Source organism: Spinacia oleracea, chromosome 4 (assembly GCF_020520425.1).
Source record: "Spinacia oleracea cultivar Varoflay chromosome 4, BTI_SOV_V1, whole genome shotgun sequence".
Classification (NCBI taxonomy): Eukaryota; Viridiplantae; Streptophyta; class Magnoliopsida; order Caryophyllales; family Amaranthaceae; genus Spinacia; species Spinacia oleracea.
This window is the reverse complement of record NC_079490.1, coordinates 60901014-60927016: the sequence shown is the minus strand read 5'-3', so window position 1 is coordinate 60927016 and position 26003 is coordinate 60901014. Positions and strand designations below refer to the sequence as shown.

At 37.3% G+C, this 26003-nt stretch overlaps 1 protein-coding gene across 1 annotated transcript; it reads left to right on the top strand.

Moving 5' to 3' along the window:
• The first annotated feature begins 11333 nt into the window (after positions 1 to 11333).
• On the top strand, positions 11334 to 12108 carry LOC130471571 (probable lipid-A-disaccharide synthase, mitochondrial). The gene is made up of 4 exons (XM_056841773.1): positions 11334 to 11425; positions 11473 to 11572; positions 11677 to 11782; positions 11864 to 12108. The coding sequence occupies exons 1-4, from the start codon at positions 11334 to 11336 to the stop codon at positions 12106 to 12108; spliced, it is 543 nt and encodes a 180-aa protein (XP_056697751.1).
• The last annotated feature ends 13895 nt before the right edge of the window (positions 12109 to 26003 follow it).

Here is a 26003-nt window from a genome sequence, read left to right as displayed (position 1 = left end):
ATATACAAAGTTCTAAAGTACGACATACACAGAAACAACAAACTCATTGTGCGACCACGACCATCAAGCTTCTTGATCAGTTTAACACAATGCTTCTTCAGAGAGTCGATCACCACCATCCAACGGTGTAACTTTCCCCGAGAGGGCTGCATACATGATTGAAGATTCAATTTCTTGTTACAAAACAATAAGGCAATGACGAGTTAAAAACACTTACAGCCACAAAACGCTTAGGAATGACGTTGGCATCCATCTAATCCGAAGAAGGTGCCACAGGAATCGGAACCTCTACCTTTTTCCCATCATCATCATCCGCATAGCAGAGAACCCTGTCTCCATAAGGGATATTATCGGGATACGTCTCTTCAACCTGCAATCAGATAAACAGAGTCAGTGCAAAAGGACAGTTCAATCAAGACAAGTATAAAATTCAAAGTACAAAATTCAAAAATTACCGGTCGCACAAAACCCTCCCAGGGAAGGCATAGCGAGTCAACATTGCCTCGATCTAAGAATGTCCAAGGAAGGCCGCATAGATGGCCCCCTATCTACAAAACCCTCCCAGGGAAGGCATAGCGAGTCAACATTTCCTCGATCCAAGATTGTCCTATAAACTCGGTTCATAGCTGGGACACTCAGCATCATGAACTCGGGAGGATCAAAAGGAACCAGCTGAGATGAAGAGACATGCTGGATAACAACCCGCTCACCCAAATACCACATGGAGCGGTAAAGCCCCGAAATCAGCACCCTCAGTCCAGTCAAAAAGTGGACACGGATCGCCGACTCTGGCATAGGCACCCCATCAAAGGGGCGGAATATCACCTACAAAACAACAAGTTCAATTGATATACGGGAAATAGCAAGAAGTTTAGGACTTCTCAAGATACAATCATACCTCGCCAAAAGGTGTGATCCGCAAAGCCTTACGGAATGACTGCATAGTCTCACGGGTACGCTCTGTGCCCCGCCAAGAAGCTGCAAACGGGTAAGCCGCACCATGAGGGCGAGCAGGCGCCAAGCCAGGAAAATGCTCGTACGCCCAAATTGTAAACAAATGAGGGATAAGTCAAACCTACAAATACAAAATACAAAAGGAGTCGTAAATACCTCCAACACTCTCCACAGAACAACCATGCCAGTAGCGTCCTAAAAGGCAATCCTCGAAGCATTCTTCATCTCGTGCAAAAGGTGGCCATATGCTAAGTTACCCCACTGAGTCCAGGATTGGATCTCATGTCCCTCAAAGGATCCAAGTAGCGTATCAGTACGCGACTGTTCCTGTCCGGAATGACCATTAGACAGACAAGCACTAAGAGGAAGATGCGGACCCTCAACTTAGTTGTTTCACCAGGAAACTCAATACCAACAAGAATCTGCATCAAGGGGCACAAGTTACCCTCGCGCGACAATCTCCTCACAATAGGCTCAAAAAAGTCTCCGACACCAGGAATACCTCACTTCAAGTCCAGGTTAAATGCAACCTCCCTCTTAGAAAAGGGAGTCTTGTGATCATAACAAAGTCGAAAGGGGTGATCGTAATCTCTCCCCAACGCATATGGAGCGAGTTAGTGGTGTCCCACCACCACTACAAAAGGACCTGTGTCCTGGCCTTAACGTTAGCGACACCCTCAAAGCCTTGGACCGCCTCCCAGAACGGGGCAAAGCCTGATCGCTCCCACAAGACCCTTGTATCATCATGATCCTAGATGTACTTGAAAGCTTTATCAAGCTCTCTCCAAGACCAGAATACATAGATGCCCACATGCTCGGTCTACTATAAGGAAAAATCAATACAAAAAAGCATGATCCAAAAAGAAGCAAGCTAAAGCAGAATACAATAAGCATACCACACCCATAGGCGGTCGATGGGACAGATGATGGCTCCGGTTAAAGACTAGGTCCTCCCGCCTCCAGCCATAGTTGTCGAAAAAAGTCTTCTCATGCGGGACAGTACCTTCGATCTCCACGTCCTCCAGCTCCCCTGCCTCCACGTCAGAAGCATCCTCCTCAGCAGCCCGATTAGGCAAGCTCTCAAAGATCTTTCTTCGAGTACGACGGAGAGGCGTACCAAAATATTCAAGTACAGAGTAAACATTCAATGATGGGGGCTATCTTATACCAGCTAGTTCAATTTCCCAAACATCCCCAGTGGCAATACACGTACGGCCAAGGATCCTCATAATAGTGTTTGAATCTACACCAACGCTTAGGCTATCCATGCCTAAGCAGTTGTTTCAAGTCCACATCCACGGCTAGGCTATCCAAGCCTACCATTTCCCTATAAGGATCCTCAAGGTCTATGTTCAAAAAGCAACCACCCAGGGCCCCACATAAAAAATTCTACACCTCTAAAGTCCATGCCAGGCAAGGCATCTACAAATTTCCAACGCAAAGTTAAAATGCAAAATACAAAGTTCCAAGTTCTAAGTTCCAACAGTTCATGTCCAAGATGGCAACCAAACAATTTCCAATGCAAGTACAAGAAAGCTAGCATCTATTACTATCAACATTCCAACAATCCAAAATACAAAGTACCGCCAACCCTTTTCAACAAACCAATCCCGTAGGTATGGGTTGCCTCCCTCCAAAAGTGATAAAAAATTCAATTTTTCCCAGTTTTACATACGAAATCAAGAGCCCTTCATCATACATACACAAGGGAGCAACAATTTTAGGCCTTATACATACAAAAGCAATTCAAAATACAAGAAATCATCCTACACATGCACCTAAGGTATGTTAGGTTATGAACAATCTAATGTCATGCGGAAAAACCATAAATGCCAGAATCCAAATTAAATGCGCATAATCATTTAGCATAATTTAATGAACACACTTTGTGATGCGTGCCTTCCCTTGCTGCTCCCGAACCGAACAAGAACAAGTTAGAACAACAAACGTCATCCCTCCGTAGATAGTCCATAGTACGTTCGGATATGCCTTAAATCGTACCAACTAGGATATAATATAAGGTTTTATAGTTTTAATTGGGATCTCACTTTAGGTGATAGGCAAAGAGTATTGAATTGTGTTTCTATTGATGAGTTTCTACATGATCATAGGCCATATATTTATAGGAAATAAGAAAAACCCTAGGAGCCAAAACCCTAGAACGATTTTAGGTAAGTCTTGGAAAAATACCAGAAACCAATTTTACTAAAATGCTAGGGCTGGCCGGCTGCTTGCAAAACAAGCACACCGATCAGCATGGTCTTGTGTGCATGCAGCCTTGTGGCCCAAGCAAGCTTGGCACCATGGGCCAAGCAACACACAGCCCGCACAAGTCCAGCACAGCTTCGCACTGGGAGTTGAGCATATATGCTGGCGCTGGTGCGCTGGGCCTTTGTGCCTGGCGTGCTTGCGTTGGCGTTGCGCCTCGGTTATTGGCGCTGCGCTTGACTCATCGAGCGATGGGCCATTTCTTCGTGCAATGGTTCGTCGCTCGTTTCGTGCTTCCGATTCGTTTTTCCGATTCCAGAATTTATTTCTGATTCCGACAATATTTCGGATTCCGATAATATTTCCGTTTTCGGTAATATTTCCGATTCTGGCAATATTTCTATTTCCGATAATATTTCCGTTTCCGGCAATGTCTTTGACTTCGATAATATTTATATTTCCGTTATGAACCATATTTCTGTTTCCGCTAATATCTTCATTTCCGGCAAATATTCTTTGTTTTCAATTCCTTTTGACAGTTTGTTTAGCTCCCACTTAAACCAACATCCATATTCTCCTAATATCCATAATTTAGAGTATTTATTGAATATAATATTCTCCTAAATATTTGATCCGCTCACGTACAATTTGTGTGACCTTACTGGTTCATTCAAGAGTAAGTTAAGGCATTAATAACATTAATTCCACTTGAACTGAAGCGGCCTCTAGCTAGGCATTCAGATCACTTGATCTCACTGAATAATTAATTAACTTGCTTAATTAATAACAAACCGCATTTATTAGTGTAATAGCGCAATTTTTTCCAGGTGTTTTTAATTAGAGGCTAATTACATTTTATTATCTTAAAATAGATTAAAACAGTTTTAATAAAAGATGAGTATTATTATTGTATTTTATCTTTTCAATGTGTAAGAGAGGAAAATCTGTTTTTTTTATTTTAAATGTAAAATTACAATTTTGCCCTTGGTGAGAAAAATAAAATAATTTCATATGCCTTGCTCTTCCATGCGATGTGTCACTCATGGGAGTTGCCACACACAAATATTGGTGTCATTTTCTTGTTAATTCTTCACAATTGAGTGGCAAGTAAGGTAGAAAATAAATTTGTTTAATGGTTTCTCCTAGGTGCAAACACTCACAACCCAAAAAAAATCTCTCTCCTCTAGCTTGATTATCTGCTGCTGCTTCTGTTTCGTTCGTTTTCTACAACACGAGTTCGGATTTTTCCAATAGTCTCTTTAGGAAAGTTGTAGCCCTTGAAAAGCTAATCAATTTAGCCTCAAGAATCACTCAATTTGGGGTTGTATTGTGGGAGATACGCCCTCTTCTTGTCACTGCTGCTGCAGTTGTTGTTTTCAGAACTAGCTTATGTTTGTGATGTTTTGAAGAACTTACGCTAATTTTTCCCTTCTTGTTTCTAAACAAAAATTTTAGATATCTTTGCGTAGATGAATTTAGGCTCAAACGTCACTCAATTTGGAGCCGTATTTTAGGAGATATGCTCTTCTGAAATCAGTCGCTGCTGCTGGCTACAAGTTGTTGTTGATACCTCAATTTATTGTTGTTGCGGCCTTGTTGTTGTTGATCTTTCCTCTGAGTTCCCAACTCTGATTTGATTAGCGAAGTAGAACCCTTGTTAAGATAATATATGGAGCTTATTAAAGAGTTGAGTTCATGCATATATTATGAAGATTGAACTATGGATGTATAATTGGGAGTTCAAGCAAAGGAGTGATGGGTATCATGAAATTGGTGTTGATGATCGGATTATGAACCTGAGATCATACTCTTGGAGTATTATTGTCGCATGCTTAAGGTACACATTGTCCATCCACTTTGATGAAAATTTATGGCTTGTGTTATCTTTATTTTAAGAATGTGATTTTACGTTTAACAATATGAATTTCGATTTAAGTTTTACTTATAATATTGTGATTTGGAAATCCTATATAAGATGTGAATATGAACATTATATTTATAGAATTTCAATGATTTTAATATTTGTGTTTTTAATCTATATATATCTCAATTGATTTAAACATGAGGATTGTGAAAGCTCGATTTTTTGAGACTTGAAATTTTGATCGTGAGACATTTTGATACATTTGAAAATGAAACTTGTGTCAATTTGATTGTGAGACTTGTGAAGACTTGGTAGCGAGATTTATTAAGGGTTGGTTACATAGTTGGAGGATGTGACCCATGTGAGATTTATAAAGATACATATATTTATTAAGAATAATATGGGTTGTAATGTAATCGGAATTCCATACTCTAAGTCGGCTCATGTTAGCTTCAGTATATTTAGTGCATTTCGGAAAATACAGTTGAATATCATTATGGGTAATCAAGCTATAGATATGACAAATTATGAAATAAGGTACGGAGTACATGATTAGGGAACTATGAGTGTGACTCATAAATATTAACCTATGTTGGGATTAATAAGGTTTAGCAGGGACTATCGGTTGAATCATAAGCGGTAGATATATTCCTCTATATTCTTTTGTTTATCTTGAACTATTATTTGAGCGATATAATTTTATAATAAGATCTATAAGATAAATATTTTCTTTATGTTATAGTTAACGTTATCACTAAACGGTAGTTTTACTAACATATTAGTTATTGTATAATTCTAACTCGAATATGATGATAAGGATTGGTTACAACGTGAATGGCTTTTTGAAATAAGTTTTATGAATTGGGTAACCATAAAAATAAACTAATTGATCTTCTAAAAATCCAGTTTTGAGCTACTCAATATATAATGTATTTTAATTTTCTGAATTATGATTTATGGCCTATGTTTACCAAGTTATCATTTATCGAGTTTTGAAGCTCAATGTTTATTAAATTATTTCATTTGAGATCTTTACACGGTTTCTGTAAAGAGTATGTTTGAATTTAAAAGTTTAAGATTATTCTTTGACTAAGATAAAATAATATAAATGATATATATATTTTTTTTGATACGATTGTATTGTGTATTTACACATCATTTTATACTTTATTCTTAATGAGAATTATTTTAAGATCTAAATTACAGTGTTGAGTATGTAACCACGCACGATCAAGAGAAAATTAAGTTGACTAGTCTTAATTGAGCTATTACGCTAACTTGGGTATAACCTATATGCAACTGGAGTTAGATAAGGAAGATTTTGGCCTGGTTATTATACTTGGAGTTATGAATGTTTCATAGTATAATAAGGGTTTGAGTTTATTATACTATTGTGACTAAAGGTTGGAGTAATTTGAAATGGTGATCTTTGTGCTACAAACTTAATATTTGCGTTTTGGGACCGAGAATATATCAATAGATTAATATTGAGTTTACTACTTTGTATTCATGAGTATAATTCCTGACAAGCTTAAGGATTTCGACTATATATCTTGGATTTTAACTATATGCGAGTGCTTTCAAGCGAACCGAATAACATATAGGTGCTTAGGTTATCTTGTTTTCAAGATTTATGTATACAGAGTTTGTGAAAAATCTTTGGATAAGCTATTATGATCTTTAAGCAAATCTTTTGAATGGATCTGTCAAATTGAATAAGTATCATTGTGACAATATTTTCAATTTTGTTTAATTGTGTTAATTCAGATGTGATTTGGTTTGTGATATAAGCCTTTGAAGAATTATATTTCTTAAATTTATTAAATGAGTTTTCAAATGTGTTTTAGTGGGGAAGAAGCCGTTAACAACGGCCATGAACAACACTTGTGTATTTGTGTGTGATCTTTGTAAATGCACATCTGTGCATCTGTGTAAATGTACATATGTACATCTGTGTGGGGACATGTCCTAAAAGTCTTGCAAGCTTGTGTGAAAAGGTGGGTGACGACCCCTAAAAGTTTGGAGACAGTGGTTCTTCAACCCATCTCTATTCGTGTTCTCTTCCCCTAGTTAGTTTATAAGTTTTAAAGACAAACATGTTAGAATTTGCTGGAATAAGCAAATATTGTGAAAGAATAAGTATGTTTATGTGTTTTGAAATATCAAACATATATTGTTTGCGAAATTCGAAGTGTGATTTTGATACGTTATTTATCATTTATAAGAAGTATTTTTGGAAAATTTATAGTTTTGGAATATCAATAACTTATAGTTACTCTTTTGAAAAGTTTATACTAGTATTATGATACAATTTCAAAAATAAATTATCGAGATCGATACGAATCGAAGTTCCAATGGCTTTGAGAGAATATATATGTGTATTGGTATGAGAGATTCAGTATGGAGAATCATTAGTGGCTATTATGTTCGAGATGTGTTTGTACTTAGCTTATGTTCGTCATTAAAATCATGAGAGACGAATTGTGAATCCATGATGGATACTTTTCCGGTATGTGTTAAGGTTTGATTATGTTGAATTGTGGATTTGAAGACTTCTTATGCTATGAACATCTTTTGAACACCTAGTGAATAAGTCTGAAACCTTTGCTTAATTTATTTAATCAATCACGAATACTACAGTTATGATTAAAGATGTTATGTGAAATGACTTAAGTTCTTGCAAATTTGAAATATGATTTTTGATCGGATCAAATCGTTTTTACCTTACAAATAAATTAACTCACGAAATTATGTTTTAAGCCACTAAAATGAGTTTCAGGTTGGGCAATGTGTTATCAGTTTCCTTGACTTTGTTCTTTGAACCTGTCCTGGTGGGGGCAGATTCCTATTCGTGATTTTGCAGGTTTAGTTAATGCTGGAAGTTGAATCAGGGATCGCGAGTGCAAAAAGCGATATATGCTAGCTGAATTTCATATATAAGGTTGTAATAGTTTTTGTGTGAATATTCTTAAGCTAAATATGAAGAGTTATTGAATTTCATGGATTAGTTCCTTGTTGGTTAAGAGATAAGTTTGATTAATGCTATTAAGTAATTTTACTTAGCAGCTCGTTAAGAGCGGGCTGTTACAATTAGACTTAGCATTAAATGCATTAAATGCAAACTTGAACCAAGGGTATTATTTCCTTCAGTCTCCCACTTGTCCTTAGGGACAAGTGTGAATTTCCTAATTCCTTTGTCACTTGATGCCTTCTCATGAACATAAGGTAAGACTGGTCATCCTTATTACGTTGAGAGGTATTTCTCTTTGTCAGAGTTCAACTGGTCAAATAAACATATAATCATGGCATATGATTCATCTAAGCACGGCCATGCATTTTTAAGTTTCTAGCTCTCCGAGTGGCCTTTATACAACTTTTGGCATCTCTTCCCGGTTTATGGGAGGACAATCCCAATCTTGTAATCTTGAGTTTAGACTTTGTTTGATAGGTGATTACCCGAGCACTGCCTTTATGGTCTCCTTTTACGGTGCGATGGTTGACAGCGTCAAAGCAACCAGTTCTCAAATAAGTAAGCTCAAATCACTCAGGTATTGAGGATTAATGTCTAATAAGATAATGAAATTTACTTATGACAGATTTTCATCTTTTAGAGTAAAGTTTCATAGGTCTTGTACGATACTAGTCTTTTCAAGTAAGTATCTATGCAAATGATTATGACATTACCACTACAAAAAAATGCGGCACATTGTGACACTTTTTAGGACAAATTGCGACGGTAAAGAGTGTCGCTATTTCACATAGCGACGCTTTCGAAGAGGGTCGCTATTTTTATTGCCGCTATTCACCGACGCTTTAGAGCGTCACAATTTGCAAAATATCGATGTATTTCGCCGCCGCTATTTGGGATATAGGGACTCTATAGATAGTCGCAATATTTAGACTGTAAAAAGCGTCACTATTTGCACGCTTATAGACACATTTCTATGCCACTATAAACCATATAGAGACGCTTTAGACACCCGAAATATATAGACTCTTATTAGTGTCCCTATGTGTTTACTTTCGTGCGAGTTCTCCTCATTCCCTCCAAAATAATTTAGACCCTTTGGAGAGTCACAATTTGCATCATATTAATACACAATAATTTAGACACTTTGGAGCGTCACAATTCGCATCATATTTTTTTAATCTAAAATCATGAATTATCTATAAAAATATATATCGACCATATATAGATAATCATAATCAAATACAAGTATTAACTAATTACTACGTAAATTATCTTAAAGAAATATATATAAACGTTATGATATGATTCATATGTACTTAGCGATAACGTAGTTAATTTAGAAAAAGTGATAAAAATCATCTATACATTAAATTAATTCGCAGAGTCTAGTCAAACTGAAATAAAAGAGATATTTTGAAACAAAAATAACTTCTAACTAGCATTATTATTTTTTCTTCAAGAAAATCCAAAACTAAATAAAAACAACTTCCTAGCTACGAACAAACTAATTACCAAGTAAACCTATCTTTATGCTAGCTTAGCTTCAAGATAACTTGTTCATCTCTTGATCTACATTACCACCTGAATCATCAATAATCTGCAAAGAAAATTTAATGTCAAATATATATGAAGTATGATGAAAATTCCATAAAATCAAAAATTAACAGTAATCCTAACCAGCTTCATCCTAACTACTAGTGGTCTTCTCAAAATAATACCAACTACTAATCAAGGGAAAAATGCATGACTATTAGAAATATAGACATGAACAATGAATATACATATATATATATATATATATATATATATATTTGGTAAATTAGTGAACTTAATTACCAAAGGTAGAAACCCAAACAACAACCAACACAAAACAACAAGGGAAACAAAAGCTAAGGGAGCACAGCCCGCACCCAAGCAAAAACAAAAAAAAACCAAAACATTCTACAAAGACACCAGCCAAACTGATGTTCATTAACTTGTTGTGTAAACTCCTAAACTGTGACTTTCTTTAATTAGCTGGCTTGCACATTTGAAAACCAAAAAAAAAGACACCAGCCAAACAAGCTACATAGCAGAACCAGACTGAACAGCACAAGGCTTGCACAAAAGAATTGCACAACAACAAGCTGAAAAAGAAACTGCACAACAACAAGCTAGCCTGAGCAGAACAATATGCCTGACTGACTGCGAACCTGCAAAACTCTGCAACAACAGGACTCAGCAGTAGCAGCAGCTACAACAGCAGGACTCAGCAGTAGCGGCAGATTCTGAATGCCTAATACCTTTTAGCTTGCTGACAGTCTCTCAAAGTCTGGAGAGATTACTCATTGATGACACCAGTCAGAAGTTCTATATTGAGATGTATTTCTTGAAAAAGGTAACTCTTTATGAAATAACCAACTAGATGAAGTTATGTTTTCATGATACATGATACATTTTGTTTACAAGTACAAAACAGCTGTAGTCTTTTTACATGAAGTGTAAGCTTTCAAATTCGAGAGGGAAGTTCCGTTTGTAGTGTGCCCTCTCACTCTACAACGGCTTAGAGTAGTTTATGAGAAGTGTCTATTTGCATTATCTAAAACTAAAAAAGAAAGTAAAAAGGAGAAATTTAAAAAGAATGTGGAGATAAGAATATGATTAGCATTCTCAAGTGGTCTCTTATTTGGAATGCAAGAGATGGTAATAGTAATGTTCAGCAAAAGCTGCTAATATGTTTGATGTTTTGAGGACGATGTGATTTCCTTCTAGACTGAAGTTTGCAAGTGGTTATGTAAGTCCTTGAAAGTTAGCTAATTGGAATTGGTTAAGCTGTGCCCTATTCATTGAGATATTGGGAAGTCTTTGTCTCTGAAGGGTCAATTTAAGCTATGTTGAAGGACTTTCTCTATATACTATTTTGTTTAATAAGGCACTTCCTACTGGCTGAAATCTGGACTTCGTGCTCGCCCGCCTCCACACTCTTGAGAGCCGCTTTACCTTCACACGATGAAAAAGTTCTGTTAATAACCTCCAGCTCCTTAGCACTCAATCTTGGAAAATAGTCAACTAGTAATTGGATTCTATTATTGTTGCACACTTCTTCTTGGAACAGTGATTTCCAGTAAGAAAGTACCAACTCTTTCACTTGAGTTTGGTCTGTACACCACATTCTATTAGAGTCTTGTAAAGTCTCGATTATATTCCTCTTTCTATGAATAAAAGTTGAAACATGGAAATATCTAGTGTCACTTTAAAGTGAAAACGTTTTGTGGGTTCAGTAACTTTACCAACCTCATGCTTGTGTGTGTGTATGTTTGTTTATGTGTGCATTTGTAATACGTTCCCATTTCTAAGATGGATTGTGAATCTGTGATCTATATTTCTTCCCAACCAGTTGTCATTAGAGTGCTACGAGAGGTTTTTCCAGCAATTAAGCTGCCTCATGTGTCCCATCCTGATTCTAGCTTAAATTATTTTTTTATCTTTCATCCAGATCAAAGATGTCTCAATATGGTTTGCGATCTCTGTTTCCCATGGAAGATCATGCTGTAATGGGGATTTTGGAGTTGTTGCCATATCTTTACATGATTAGAGTATGTATAACACTACTTTCTATATGTCTGCTCATTTGCCAAATAAAAACGACTCACTTTATAAGTTTTGATTTGGTTCTAATGTTTTGGTTATCAAATTGCAGGTAAGGCTGAAGGAAACAGTGGAAGCAGCTTTCTTGTTTAAACCGCACGTTGTTGTGACAGTTGACGCAAAGGGTTTCTCTTTCCGTTTCCTCAAAAAGCTACGAGGTATAACTTGGAGTTCAAATTATCTTAATTTTTTCTGTTAATTAATATGGTAATAGAAATTTAGACAAATTCCATTTGCAGCTTCTTATAGTGTTCAACAGTTAGACAGTCCTATGCATTTCCAATATGTCGCACCATCGTTCTGGGCATGGAGAGGTGGTGAAGCAAGACTCAAGTGTCTATCTCAATTCGTAGACCACGTTTTATGTATTTTGCCTTTTGAGGAAGAAGTTTGCAGGGTAAATGGGCTAGCCGCGACTTTTGTAGGATATCCAGTGTTGGAAGATTGTTTGGAGCTGAATTTAGTATGTCTTTTGACTTCTTAGTTTTAGAATGCATGTGTGTAGTGAACTTTTATCCCATGTTTACTCCTTTGTGCTCTATATTGGTGGGAAAGATTTAGGTAGAAACTATCCCAAACTTCGACTAGGCCTACAGGTCATAGTACTTTAAATTTTTCAAAATTCACGGAAATATGTGAAAAGCTTCTCAAATATCCTCCACAACACTTTTAACAGACCAAAAATAAGTGAACAGACAAAAAACAGACCAAAAACGAGTACTATGAGTGAACAGACCAAAAATAAGTGAACAGACCAAAAACAGACCAAACACGAGTACTATGAGTGAACAGAACAAAAACAGAAAACAAGCTTATACTATGAGCAATTTCTATGCGCAACTAAAACTTTTTATAGTAGTTGATTTCAGACTTATCTCTCACTCATGGTCAGAGTTCGAATGAGGTTTTATCAGAAGAGTAAGTCGGAGTCTCTGCTGTCTTGGATTGACATTTAACATTGTGTTTTCTTTACGCGTTACAGAAGGATCATCATAAATTAACTAACATAAACCATAGTTTTTTAACAACCCAAACCTAACACCAAACTCGTGTTTCAGCTAATATCAACATAATACCTTATTATGATAATCCTAAATCTAAGCATCTACCTTCTAATCTTACCATCATCCATAAACAATCGACAACTATAAAGCTTGTTTCAGCTATAAGTTTATCTATAAAGCATGAAACGCAGTTAATTAATTCCATATGAAATTACCTTGCATTTGGCAATAGTTTCAAAGTCTCATGTCTCGGCCTGGTTGTCACCATTGCCACCAGAATCATCAGTAATCTACAAAAAGCATTTTAATAAGTAAATTAGATATTCCACATTTCAGGTAATGATACATGAGGCTCAATCAGAATAATTTCCAGAAATAACTAACCATATGTATTGCTGATTCCGCACCATCTAAAGGTTTGATGAAACATTCCCTTTGCGTACTTCCTTCAAAACTTGTCCCAAAAAAGAAGTAATCATTTTAAATGATTGTGTTGTTTCTTCGAACTTGGTATTCAAAACTTGATTTTGTTGCGCAAGGTCCTCATTTTTCTTCTTGACAACTGATATTTCACCTTTCATGTTCTCCACTTCCATAGTATTGTTGTTAACTTAGCTTGACCCTTCTTTCCTCAGCAAACCTTCCACTCCAAAGATGTTGCTTTGCTTCACACCAAATCCATAATTCAGAGGACGTTTAGGTACTTCACCTTTATACATGAGCTCATTAAAGACAGCATTCTCAATTTCAATTACGGGCTTTGAAGAAGAGTGTTAGGTTATGATACATATAAATCATATATATTTCATGCGGAAAAACCATAAAGCCACGAATCCAAATTAATTGCCATGTAACACCTAGCATAATTTAGGATACATATATGTGAAGCGTGCCTTCCCTAGCTGCTCCTGAACCGAACAAGAATAAGTTTAGGACTCCAAGTGTCGTCCCTCCGTAGATAGTCCACGGCATGTTCGGATCCGCCTTAGATTTACTTAACTAGAATTGCACCTAAGGCATTATGTTATTCGAATAATTAGAGGCAAATTAATATTATTTTTAATCCTTAAAACTATGTGGATACTTGAAATTATGTGTTCATAAATTGTGAATGCCATCACATGTTTATAGGGTAGGAATAATGGAATTAGAAGTCTACTAGGTTTCAAGTAATCTAATCATATTAGAATTAGACATTAATTAAAACTAGTAACTTTAGGAAATTAATCTTTTAATCTAATCCTAATTGCTTAAGGATTTGATGCATGCACGAACTACAACACACACACGCGCACGGCCCACAAGGGGAGCTGGCCATGCGCGCGCGCGGAGAAGCCCACAGCACTGCAGCCAACGACTGCTCGGAGCCCATGGACGCGCCAGCTGCCATGCGCGCTGGCCTGGCCATGCGCTGGGCCTTGCGATGCTTTGTACGCTGGGCTTGCTATGCGCGGGCCTAGCCTTGTGCTGGGCCTTGCGTCCAGCAAGCTCGTCCGATGTTTATTCCGTACGACGCGCTTCCGATTAATTTTCCGATTCTGAAATTCATTTCCGATTCGAACAATATTTAATATTTCCTATTCCGGAATTAATTTCCGTTTCGAACAAATATTTAATATTTCCGATTCCGGAATTATTTTCCGATTCCGATAATATTTCCGATTCTGACAATATTTACGTTTCCGGCAACATTTCCGATTCCGGCAATATTTCCATTTTCGATAATATTTTCCGATACGTACCTTGTTTCCGTTTCCGGCAACATCTACGACTTGGATAATATTTATATTTCCGATACAATCCATATTTCCATTTCCAGAATATCATCGTTTCCGGAGTATTCATAATTTGCCTTTGACAATTTCAGCTCCCACTGGAACCGAGATCCGTCGATTCTAAATATCCATAAATGGAGTATTTAAATCCTTTAAATACTTGATCCGTTCATGTACTATTTGTGTGACCCTACGGGTTCAGTCAAGAGTAAGCTGTGGATTAATATTATTAATTCCATTTGAATTGAAGCGCCCTCTAGCTAGGCATACAGTTCACTTGATCTCACTGAATTATTAACTTGTATAATTAATACTGAACCGTATTTATTAGACTGAGCATTAAATGCATACTTGGACCAAGGGCATTAGTTCCTTCAGTCTCGCATTTGTCCTTAGGGACAAGTGTGCATTTCCTAATTCCTTTGTCGCTTGATGCTTGCTCATGAACATAAGGTAAGAGTTGTCATCCTTATTATGTCCAAAGGTATTTCTCGGATTCAGAGTTCAACTGATCAAATGAACAGATAATCATAGCCTATGATTCATCTGAGCACGACCATGCATTTTACAGTTTTTAGCTCTCCGAGTGGCCTAGTACAACTTTCAGCATCTCATCCCGATTTATGGGAGGACAATCCCAATGTTGCGATCTTTAGATTAGACTTCGTTTGATAGGTTATTACTCGAGCTTTGCCTTTATAGCCTCCTTTTATGGTGCGACGGTTGACAACGTCAAAGTAAGCAGTTCTCAAACAAGTAATCTCAAATCACTCAGGTATTGAGGATTAGTGTCTAATAATTTTAATGAAATTTACTTATGACAGATTTTCATCTCTTACAGTAAAGTTTCATAGGTCTATCTGATACTAGTCTTCCCAAAGTAAGTATCTATGCAAATGATTGCGACATTTCCATGTCCACATAGTTCAAGAAACATAACTACTAGTCATCTTGCATTCTAGTCGTCTAGCGTTTTCTATGCGTCCATCTTTATAGAAAACTCCGACCAGGGACCATTTTCAACTTTTGACATTCAAGTTCACTTGATAGACATTTATTAGTCACAGGATTGGGCCTGACAGTCTATCTTGAATATATCGTCAAATTGAAGGGACTTGTCATTTAATAAACCACAAATTAAATGGAAAAATGAATTCTATTCTTTAATGTGAATTGTTAACCAATAACGTTTTACAAAGTATTAAACTCTAAAACTTTAAAACATTAAATAAGGACATAAAAGCCATTCTCCAATATGTTTGATTCCCATAGCTGCAGTGTGCGAGTTGTGCTTTGCCTGCGGCAGAGGTTTAGTTAATGGATCTGAGATTTTGTCATCAGTTCCAATCTTGCTTATCTCGACTTCTTTTCTTTCAACGAACTCTCGTAGATGATGAAATCTACGAAGTACATGCTTGACTCTCTGGTGGTGTCTAGGCTCCTTTGCCTGTGCAATAGCTCCATTTTATGGAGGGGACTACACCAAGTTCACCTATGAACTTACTTAGCCAAATAGCTTATTTTGCTGCTTCATGTGCAGCAATGTACTCCGCTTCAGTTGTAGAATCCGCAATGGTGCTTTGCTTAGCACTTTTCCGGCTTACTGCACCTCCGTTGAGGCTGAAGACAAACCCAGAATGTGATCTGTAATCATCTTTGTCGGTTTGGAAACTTGCGTCCGTATAGCCTTTAACAATTAATTCATCATGTCCACCATAGACAAGGAAATCATCTTTATGCCTTTTCAGGTACTTCAGAATATTCTTGGCAGCAGTCCAATGTGCCTCTCCAGGGTCTGACTGGTATCTGCTCGTAGCACTGAGTGCATACGCAACATCCGGGCGTGTACATATCATAGCATACATTATTGAACCAATCAATAATGCATATGGAATCCCACTCATTCGTCTACGCTCATCTAGTGTTTTTGGGCACTGAGTCTTGCTTAGAGTCATTTCATGAGACATGGGTAGGTAGCCTCGCTTGGAGTTTGCCATATTGAACCTTTCAAGCACCTTATTGATATAAGTGCTTTGACTGAGTCCAATCATCTTCTTAGATCTATCTCTGTAAATCTTGATGCCAAGTATGTACTGTGCTTCTCCTAGATCCTTCATCGAAAAACATTTCCCAAGCCAAATTTTGAGTGAGTTCAACATAGGAATGTCATTTCCGATAAGTAATATGTCGTCGACATAGAATACTAGAAAAGCAATTTTGCTCCCACTGACCTTCTTATATACACAAGATTCGTCTGCGTTCTTGATGAAACCAAAGTCACTGACTGCTTCATCAAAACGTATATTCCAGCTCCTTGATGCTTGCTTCAATCCGTAGATTGATTTCTTAAGCTTGCATACCTTTTTAGCATTCTTTGGATCCTCAAAACCCTCAGGCTATGTCATAAACACAGTTTCTATTAAAACGCCGTTTAAGAAAGCGGTTTTGACATCCATCTTCCATATTTCGTAATCGTAATATGCAGCGATTGCTAACATTATCCGAATACACTTTAGCATTGCAACTGGTGAAAAGGTTTCATCGTATTCCACACCGTGGACTTGCCTGTAACCTTTTGCAACCAATCTAGCTTTGAAAACTTCTAGTTTTCCATTCTTGTCCTTTTTCAGTTTGAAAACCCATTTGCTTCCTATGGCTTGGTAGCCATCTGGCAAATCGACCAAATTCCAAACTTGGTTTTCAGACATGGAGTCTAATTCAGATTGCATGGCTTCTTGCCATTGCTTGGAGCTAGGGCTCGTCATAGCTTGTTTGTAAGTCGCAGGTTCATTACTTTCAAGTAATAGAACTTCGTATCTCTCGTTCGTCAAAATACCTCCGGTTGAGATCTATATCTCTGCGATCTACGCGGGGTTACATTTCTAGTTGGTCCTTGATTCTCACCAGATACTTCTAAAGATCTCTGAGTTTCAACCTGAATGTCATCTTGAGCATTCTCTAGAGTTTGTTGTTCGACTCGAATTTCTTCGAGGTCTACTTTTCTCCCACTTGTCATTTTGGAAATGTGATCTCTTTCCGAAAAGATACCATCTCGAGCAACAAACACCTTGTTCTCAGAGGTATTGTAGAAGTAATACCCCTTTGTTTCCTTTGGATAGCCCACAAGGATACATTTGTCAGATTTTGGTTGAAGTTTTTCTGAAATTAATCGTTTGACGTATACTTCACAACCCCAAATCTTGAGAAAATACACTTTTGGAGGATTTTAAACCATAACTCATATGGATTCTTTTCAACAGCTTTAGACGGAGCTCTATTTATAGTGAGTGCAGATGTGTTTAGTGCATGTCCCCAAAATTCTATTAGAAGTTCGGCTCGACCCATCATTGATCTAACCATGTCTAGCAAGGTTCTATTCCTCCGTACCGACACACCGTTCCATTGAGGTGTTCCAGGAGGAGTCAATTTTGATAGAATTCCACATTCTTTCAGATGGTCATCAAATTCATAGCTCAGATATTCACCGCCTCTATCAGACCGCAGTGCCTTAATCTTCTTGCCTAATTGATTCTCTACTTCACTCTGAAATTCCTTGAATTTGTCAAAGGATTCAGACTTATGCTTCATCAGGTAGACGTACATAACCATATCTACTGAAGCCATCAGTGAAAGTGATAAAGTAGCTGAAACCACCTCTAGAATTTGTACTCATTGGTCCACTTACATCTGTATGGATTAAACCCACTAGTTCAGTCGCTCTTTCTCCAACTTTAGAGAATGGTTGCTTTGTCATTTTTCCAAGTAAACATGATTCGCACTTACCATAATACTCTAAGTCAAATGTTTCTAGAATTCCTTCGTTTTGAAGTCTTTCAATGCGCTTTATGTTTATATGGCCTGATCGACAATGCCACAGATATGTGAGATCTGAATCATTCTTTTTGGCCTTTTTGGTATTTATGTTATAAACTTGTTCGTCGTGATCTAATAAATAAAGTCCACTGACTAATCTAGCAGATCCATAAAACATCTCTTTAAAATAAAACGAGCAACTATTGTCTTTTATTAAAAAGCAAAATCCCTTTGCATCTAAGAAAGAAACATAAATGATGTTTTTAATAATACTTGGAACATGGAAACATTCTTCCAGTTCCAAAACTAGCCCAGAGGGAAACGACAAATAACAAGTTTCTACAGCTAATGCAGCAATCCGTGCTCCATTTCCCACTCGTAGGTCGTCTTCACCCTTGCTTAACCATCTACTTCTTCTTAGTCCCTGCGAATTGGAACATAAGTGTGAGCCACAACCTGTATCTAATATCCAAGAAGTTGAATTAACAAGTATACAGGCTATAACGAAAATACCTGAAGATGGAACGACTATTCCGTTCTTCTGATCTTCCTTAAGCTTTGGACATTCCCTCTTGTAATGGCCAATTGCATCACAATAAAGACAGATTGATGTGGACTTGTCCTGCTTTGTCTTCTTTCTTGACTCAGCATTGCCCTTGGACTTTCCACCTTTCTTGAAGGGTCTCCCTTTAGCCTTGCGTAAATCCTTAGCTTCACAGTCGAGTATTATCTCAGCCTTTTTGACCAGGTAAACAAACTCTGCAACTGTTTCTTCTCTTGGTTCACTTAGCGACCAAACCCACTGTGCAGTGAATTAAGCAAGATAGAGACTGCCATCCTTTCGCTTATTGTTGTTCCTAGCAGACTTAATCGATCAAACAATGAAAGCATATGGTCTACATGGAACCTTATTGGAACGCCCACCCTTTCTTTAGTGCGAAGGACCTGAACATGTGTTTATATGTATCATAACCTAACATTGGTATCACGAGCCTCTAATTAATTCCATAATAATTGCTTAACATGGTTAAATTTTACAAATTTGCAAAGAATTAAAAGGGGTGATTAATTTTCGTAATTGTTAATTAATTGCAAATTGCGTTTATTTAATTATATGTACGCAGTTTTTCGGCAGTTTCTTCGTTACTCAACGAAATCGAGTGATTTTTGTGTCAATTCCGCATGTAAAAGGCATTCTAAAATTTTGTCAAAAATACTACTTATTTTTGGCCGAACCCAGAATTCCCAAATTCGAAGCCTAACTATGACTTTTCGGAGGTTTTAGTTTTTCGAAAGCAAAAGTTTGTAATTTTAAGATGTTAAATTAAATATTTGTGATTCTTGTTGTTAAATATAGAATTTTTGATTGACCTACTGTATATGTTTAACAAATTTGAATGCCTAAGCTTGTTAATTATACAACCTAATTTGTAATTGTAATTAATTTGTTGAAATTCGAATAATTTAGAATTTCATTTGATTTTCATAATTAATTGACGATTTAATTAGGTATCCATGATTAAAAATCACCATAAAAATTGTTAATTTATGATAAATTTTAAATTTTTATGACCTAGATTTGAATCCATGATAATCGGAAATTAATTGATTAATAAATTTCTGATTTTTCGCCCTAAAATTATGAAATTAATATGTTTTATTAATTTGTCATTAATTTTGAATTAAAAAGTTTAAATTTTTATGAAATTCGCTCATAAAAGTTGCACGCACAAAGCAATGGACGCTACGTGTTACCCTTAAGGGGTGTTGTATAGTGCGGGCACGCGACGACGAGCAAGGGAGCTCGTCGCCCGTGCGGTACGAATGCAGGGAGCAACAAAGCGTGGCGCGCGCGCGAGGCAATGATGCCTGGGCATGTGTGTTGCGCGCATGGGCGATGGGCGATGGAGCGTGGCACAACAAGACGAGGCGCGCGCGCGCAAGAGCGGGAGCTAGGCCACCCAGCGAGGGCTGCTCCGCGCACCAGCGAGCGCTGCCTCGCCATCGAGCAATTGCTCGCGCCCAACGAGCGATGCCTCGCCAAGGCAGCTGATGCGAAGCGAGCGAGCATACTGCGCGCAAGCGTGGCTTGGCTTACTGCGTTTGCGTGTGGCTGCTGCTGCTCGTGCCATGGCTATGCGATCAGTCGAGGGGCGCTGCTGCCTCGTGCACTCGACGGGGCTTGGGCGCAAGCCCAAGTGCCTCGTCTTGTTACGATTGATACACTTTGATTTTAATTTTGAATTTTCAGTTCGGAAACGATTTTAATTAATTTTAAAATTCGTAATTTAAATTGTTTTCTCGGAATTTAATTTTGAATAATCTTACACTAATTATTTTACTAAAATTAAAACCTTGAGTTAATTTAAATTCATTTAATTCAACTGAAAATAAATTAAATGGATTCAATTATAAATTTATATGAGCTTTAAATTTTAATTAAATTTGTGTGTTTCCAGTTAGACTAGGAAATACATTTTTATGTTTAAAATTAGTAAAGCATGTGAATTTATTGGTTTAAGTGGGAGCATTTTTAGTCATAAACTCTTGATTAGATATACATTCCTTTAAGGTTAAAACAACTTGATTAGAATTAATAAGGACTGAATAATTGGTAGATTATTGGTGCCCTTGATTAATTGCTGCAAATATTTATGTGATGCATAACATATTCTACTAACTAGCTATGTGGGCCATTCATGATAATGAATGGGTGAATGGTATATATTGTATATGTACTGTTTTGCAGGTTATTGAAAAGTGACTAGTATGGCCCAAGTAGGATAGAAAATATGGTCTGCGTACCATTAATTTGAATGTATTATTGGTCTAAAGTACCAAATTTTATTGCTTTTAAATATGGTATGCGTACCATCAAATAGTTGTAATTAGTTTAATTATAGCTCATCCTATTTGAAGAAAATGGCGCCTCCCATTGTGAAATTCAAGACGGAGTTTCCAATCCATTTTCAAGAAGGACTTTGAACTTGAAACTTCAAGATGAAGTCGGGCCATACTAGATCACACTAATATCTTATGCATGTTTTAAGTTATTTATTGCTTTAAATATGTCTTAATTATGCATGAGATTATGGCTTGATTATGTTGCATGATTAAGGATTTTAGTTCACTTAAAATCTAACTAACATAGTAAGAGTCTTAAGTTCCAAACTTTAAAAATTGAGTTTAAAGGTGCCATGCCAAAGTAACACTTACTTGGATAACCTTTACATCAATCAAAGTAATAGTTTTACGCCATAGCGAGGTGTTACTTATTGGTTCTAAAGGGGTAAGGTACACAAATAATTGTGAGTACATGTTAGTTTTAGTGAAACTCAACGATATAAGTAAGGAGTCCTTTTATGTCGTGGCAAATGCGATAGGTTTACCTAATAAGTTCTTAGACGTAGCTATCAACCAAGAGTAGTTTCTAGACTATTAGCAAAGGCTTTGCTTACCTAAAATATTTTAGAATTGAGTCTAAATACATAATGTGCTTAATTCTTCAATGATTTAAGGGTCTTGGAATCATTTTATTCATACCTTCCGGAACACATAAGTTGAATAAAATGCTTAATAAATGATAAATTATGCATGTTTGCTAGAATTTAAAGTTTATTAACAGAAACCGTGAATGGTTATTTATTTGTTTATTCTTTTTCAATTGTCGTTTTAACTATGGTAAACAACAATTCATTCAACATCCGATCAATTCTCGAGAAAGAGAAGTTGAACGGGAAAAACTTCCTTGACTGGCAAAGGAACTTGCAAATAGTTCTTATGCAGGAAGAAAAGGAGTATATCCTGGAAGAGGCGATGCCCGAAGCCGCGGGCGACGGGGTCACTCAGGCAGCCCTCAATCGTTGGATTGATGCCAACAAGGATGTGAAATGTCTAATGCTTGCAACCATGAGTGCAGATCTACAGAAAACGTTCATCAACTCAGATGCTTTCACGATCATCAGTGAGTTAAAGAACATGTTCCAAGATCTGGCTCGAGTCGAAATATTCGAGACTCATAGGCAAATTCTTGAGACCAAGCTTAAGAAAGGCGAGCCCGTAAGTCCACATGTTCTCAAAATGATTGGACTCATTGAGAATATGAGTCGGCTGGATCAACAATTCTCTTAGGAAATGGTTGTAGACACCATCCTCCATTCTCTTCATAGCGGGTATGATCAGTTCAAGCTGAACTACAGTATGAATAGTCTAGACAAAACGCTCACTGAGCTTCACAGTATGCTAAAGACCGCTGAAAAGATGCTCAAAAGTGATAAGCAAGATGTGCTTATGGTGCGTGGGGGCAAGTTCAAGAAATCTGGTAAGAAGAGGAATGCTAAGAAAGGTGGCAACAAGGCCAGCCAGACTAAGCAACCAGGCGGCACCAAATCTGAAAAGAAGAAGGTGAGCCAACCCACTTCTGAATCTGAATGCTTCTACTGCAAGAAGAAGGGGCATTCGAAGAGAGATTGCTAGAAGCTTAAGGAAGATCAGAAGAACGGAACAGTCGTTCCATCTTCAGGTATTTTCGTTATTAACTATATACTTGCTAATTCAACTTCTTGGGTATTAGATACAGGTTGTGGCTCACACTTATGTTCCAATTCACATGGACTAAGAAGAAGTAGAAGGTTAAGCAAGGGTGAAGTCGACCTACGAGTGGGAAATGGAGCACGGATTACTGCATTAGCTGTAGGAACTTATTATTTTTCGTTGCCCTCTGGGCTAGTTTTGGAACAGGAAGATTGTTTCTATGTTCCAAGTCTTACTAAAAAAATCATTTCTGTTTCTTGCTTAGATGCTAAGGGATTTTCCTTTTCAAAAAAAGACAATAGTTATTTGTTTTATTTTAAAGATATGTTTTATGGATCTGCTAGATTAGTCAATGGACTTTATTTATTAGATCACGACAAACAAGTTTATAACATAAATACCAAAAATGCCAAAAAGGATGATTCAGATCCCATCTATCTGTGGCATTGTCGATTAGGCCATATTAACTTGAAACGCATAGAAAGACTTCAAAAGGAAAGAATTCTAGAACCATTTGACTTAGAGGATTATGGTAAGTGCGAATCATGTTTATTTGGCAAAATGACAAAGCAACCTTTCTCTAAAGTTGGAGAAAGAGCAATGGAACTATTGGGTTTAATCCATACAGATGTATGTGGACCAATGAGTACAAATGCTAGAGATGGTTTCAGCTACTTTATCACTTTCACTGATGAATTTAGTAGATATGGTTATGTCTACCTAATGAAGCATAAGTCTGAATCCTTTGACAAATTCAAGGAATTTCATAGTGAAGTAGAGAATCAATTAGGCAAGAAGATTAAGGCATTGCGGTCTGACAGAGGCGGTGAATATCTGAGCTATGAATTTGATGACCATCTGAAAGAATGTGGAATTCTATCAGAATTGACTCCTCCTGGAACACCACAATGGAACGGTGTGTCGGAACGGAGGAATAGAACCTTGATAGATATGGTTAGATCAATGATGGGTCAGGCCGAACTTCCAATAGAGTTTAGGGGACATGCACTAAATACAGCCGCAATCACTATAAATAGAGCTCTGTCTAAAGCTGTTGAAAAGACTCCATATGAGTTATGGTTTGGAAAGCCTCCAAAAGTGTCTTTTCTTTTGGGGATGTGAAGTATACGTCAAACGATTAACTTCAGACAAACTTCATCCAAAATCTGACAAATGTATCCTTGTGGGTTGTCCAAAGGAAACAAAGGGGTATTACTTCTATAATATATCTGAGAACAATGTGTTTAATTTGTTGCTCGAGATGGTATCTTTTTGGAAAGAGATCACATTTCCAAAATGACAAGTGGGAGAAAAGTAGACCTCGAAGAAATTCGAGTCGAACAACAAACTTTAGAGAATGCTCAAGATGACATTCAGGATGAAACTCAGAGATCTTTAGAAGTATCTGGTGAGAATCAAGGACCATCTAGAAATGTAACCCCGTGTAGATCGCAGAGATATAGATCTCGAACGGAGCTATGAAGTTCTATTACTTGAAAGTGATGAACCTGCGACTTACAAACAAGCTATGACGAGCCCTAGCTCCAAGCAATGGAAAGAAGCCATGCAATCTGAATTAGACTCCATGTCTGAAAATCAAGTTTGGAATTTGGTCGATTTGCCAGATGGCTACCAAGCCATATGAAGGAAATGGGTTTTCAAACTGAAAAAGGACAAGGATGGGAAACTTGAAGTTTTCAAAGCTAGATTGGTTGCAAAAGGTTACATGCAAGTCCACGGTGCGGATTACGATGAAACCTTTTCACCAGTTGCAATGCTAAAGTCTATTTGAATTATGTTAGCAATCGCTACATATTACGATTACGAAATATGGCAGATGGATGTCAAAACCTCTTTCTTAAACGGCGTTTTAACAGAAACTATGTTTATGACACAGCCTGAGGGTTTTGAGGATCCAAAGAATGCTAAAAAGGTATGCAAGCTTAAGAAATAAATCTACGGATTGAAGCAGGAATCAAGGAGCTGGAATATACGTTTTGATGAAGCAGTTAGTGACTTTGGTTTCATCAAGAACGCAGACGAATCTTGTGTATACAAGAAGGTCAGTGGGAGCAAAATTGCTTTTCTAGTATTATATGTCGACGACATATTACTTATTGGAAATGACATTCTTATGTTGAACTCTGTCAAGATTTGGCTAGGGAAATGTTTTTCGATGAAGGATCTAGGGGAAGCACAGTACATATTGGGCATCAAAATTTACAGAGATATATCTAAGAAGATGATTGGACTCAGTCAAAGCACTTATATCAATAAGGTGGTTGAAAGGTTCAAAATGGCAGACTCCAAGCGAGGCTACCTACCCATGTCTCATGGAATGACTCTAAGCAAGACTCAGTGCCCAAAAACACTAGATGAGCGTAGACGAATGAATGGGATTCCATATGCATCATTGATTGGTTCAGTAATGTATGCTATGATATTTACACGCCCGGATGTTGCGTATGCACTAAGTGCTATGAGCAGATACCAGTCAGACCCAGGAGAGGCACATTGGACTGCTGCCAAGAACATTCTGAAGTACCTGAAAAGGCACAAAGATCATTTCCTGGTCTATGGTGGAGATGATGAATTAATTGTTAAAGGCTATACGGACGCAAGTTTCCAAACCGACAAAGATGATTTCAGATCACAGTCTGGGTTTGTCTTCTGTCTCAACGGAGGTGCAGTAAGCTAGAAAAGTGCTAAGCAAAGCACCATTGCGGATTCTACAACTGAAGCGGAGTACATTGCTGCACATGAAGCAGCAAAGGAAGCTATATGGCTAAGGAAGTTCATAGGTGAACTTGGTGTAGTCCCCTTCATTAAAGGACCAATAGCTCTGTATTGTGATAATAATGGAGCTATTGCACAGGCAAAGGAGCCTAGACACCACCAGAGAGTCAAGCATGTACTTCGTAGATTTCACCTTTTACGAGAATTCGTTGAAAGAAAAGAAGTCGAGATAAGCAAGATTGGAACTGGTGACAACATCTCAGATCCATTGACTAAACCTCTGCCGCAGACGAAGCACAACTCGCACACTGCAGCTATGGGAATCAAGCATATTGGAGAATGGCTTTGATGTCCTTATTTATTCTTTTAAAGTTTTAGAGTTTAAATACTTTGTAAAACATTATTGGTTAATCATTCACATTAACGAATAGAATTCATTTTTCCATATAATTTGTGGTTTATTAAATGATGAGTCCCTTCAATTTCACGATATATTCAAGATAGACTGTCAAGACCAG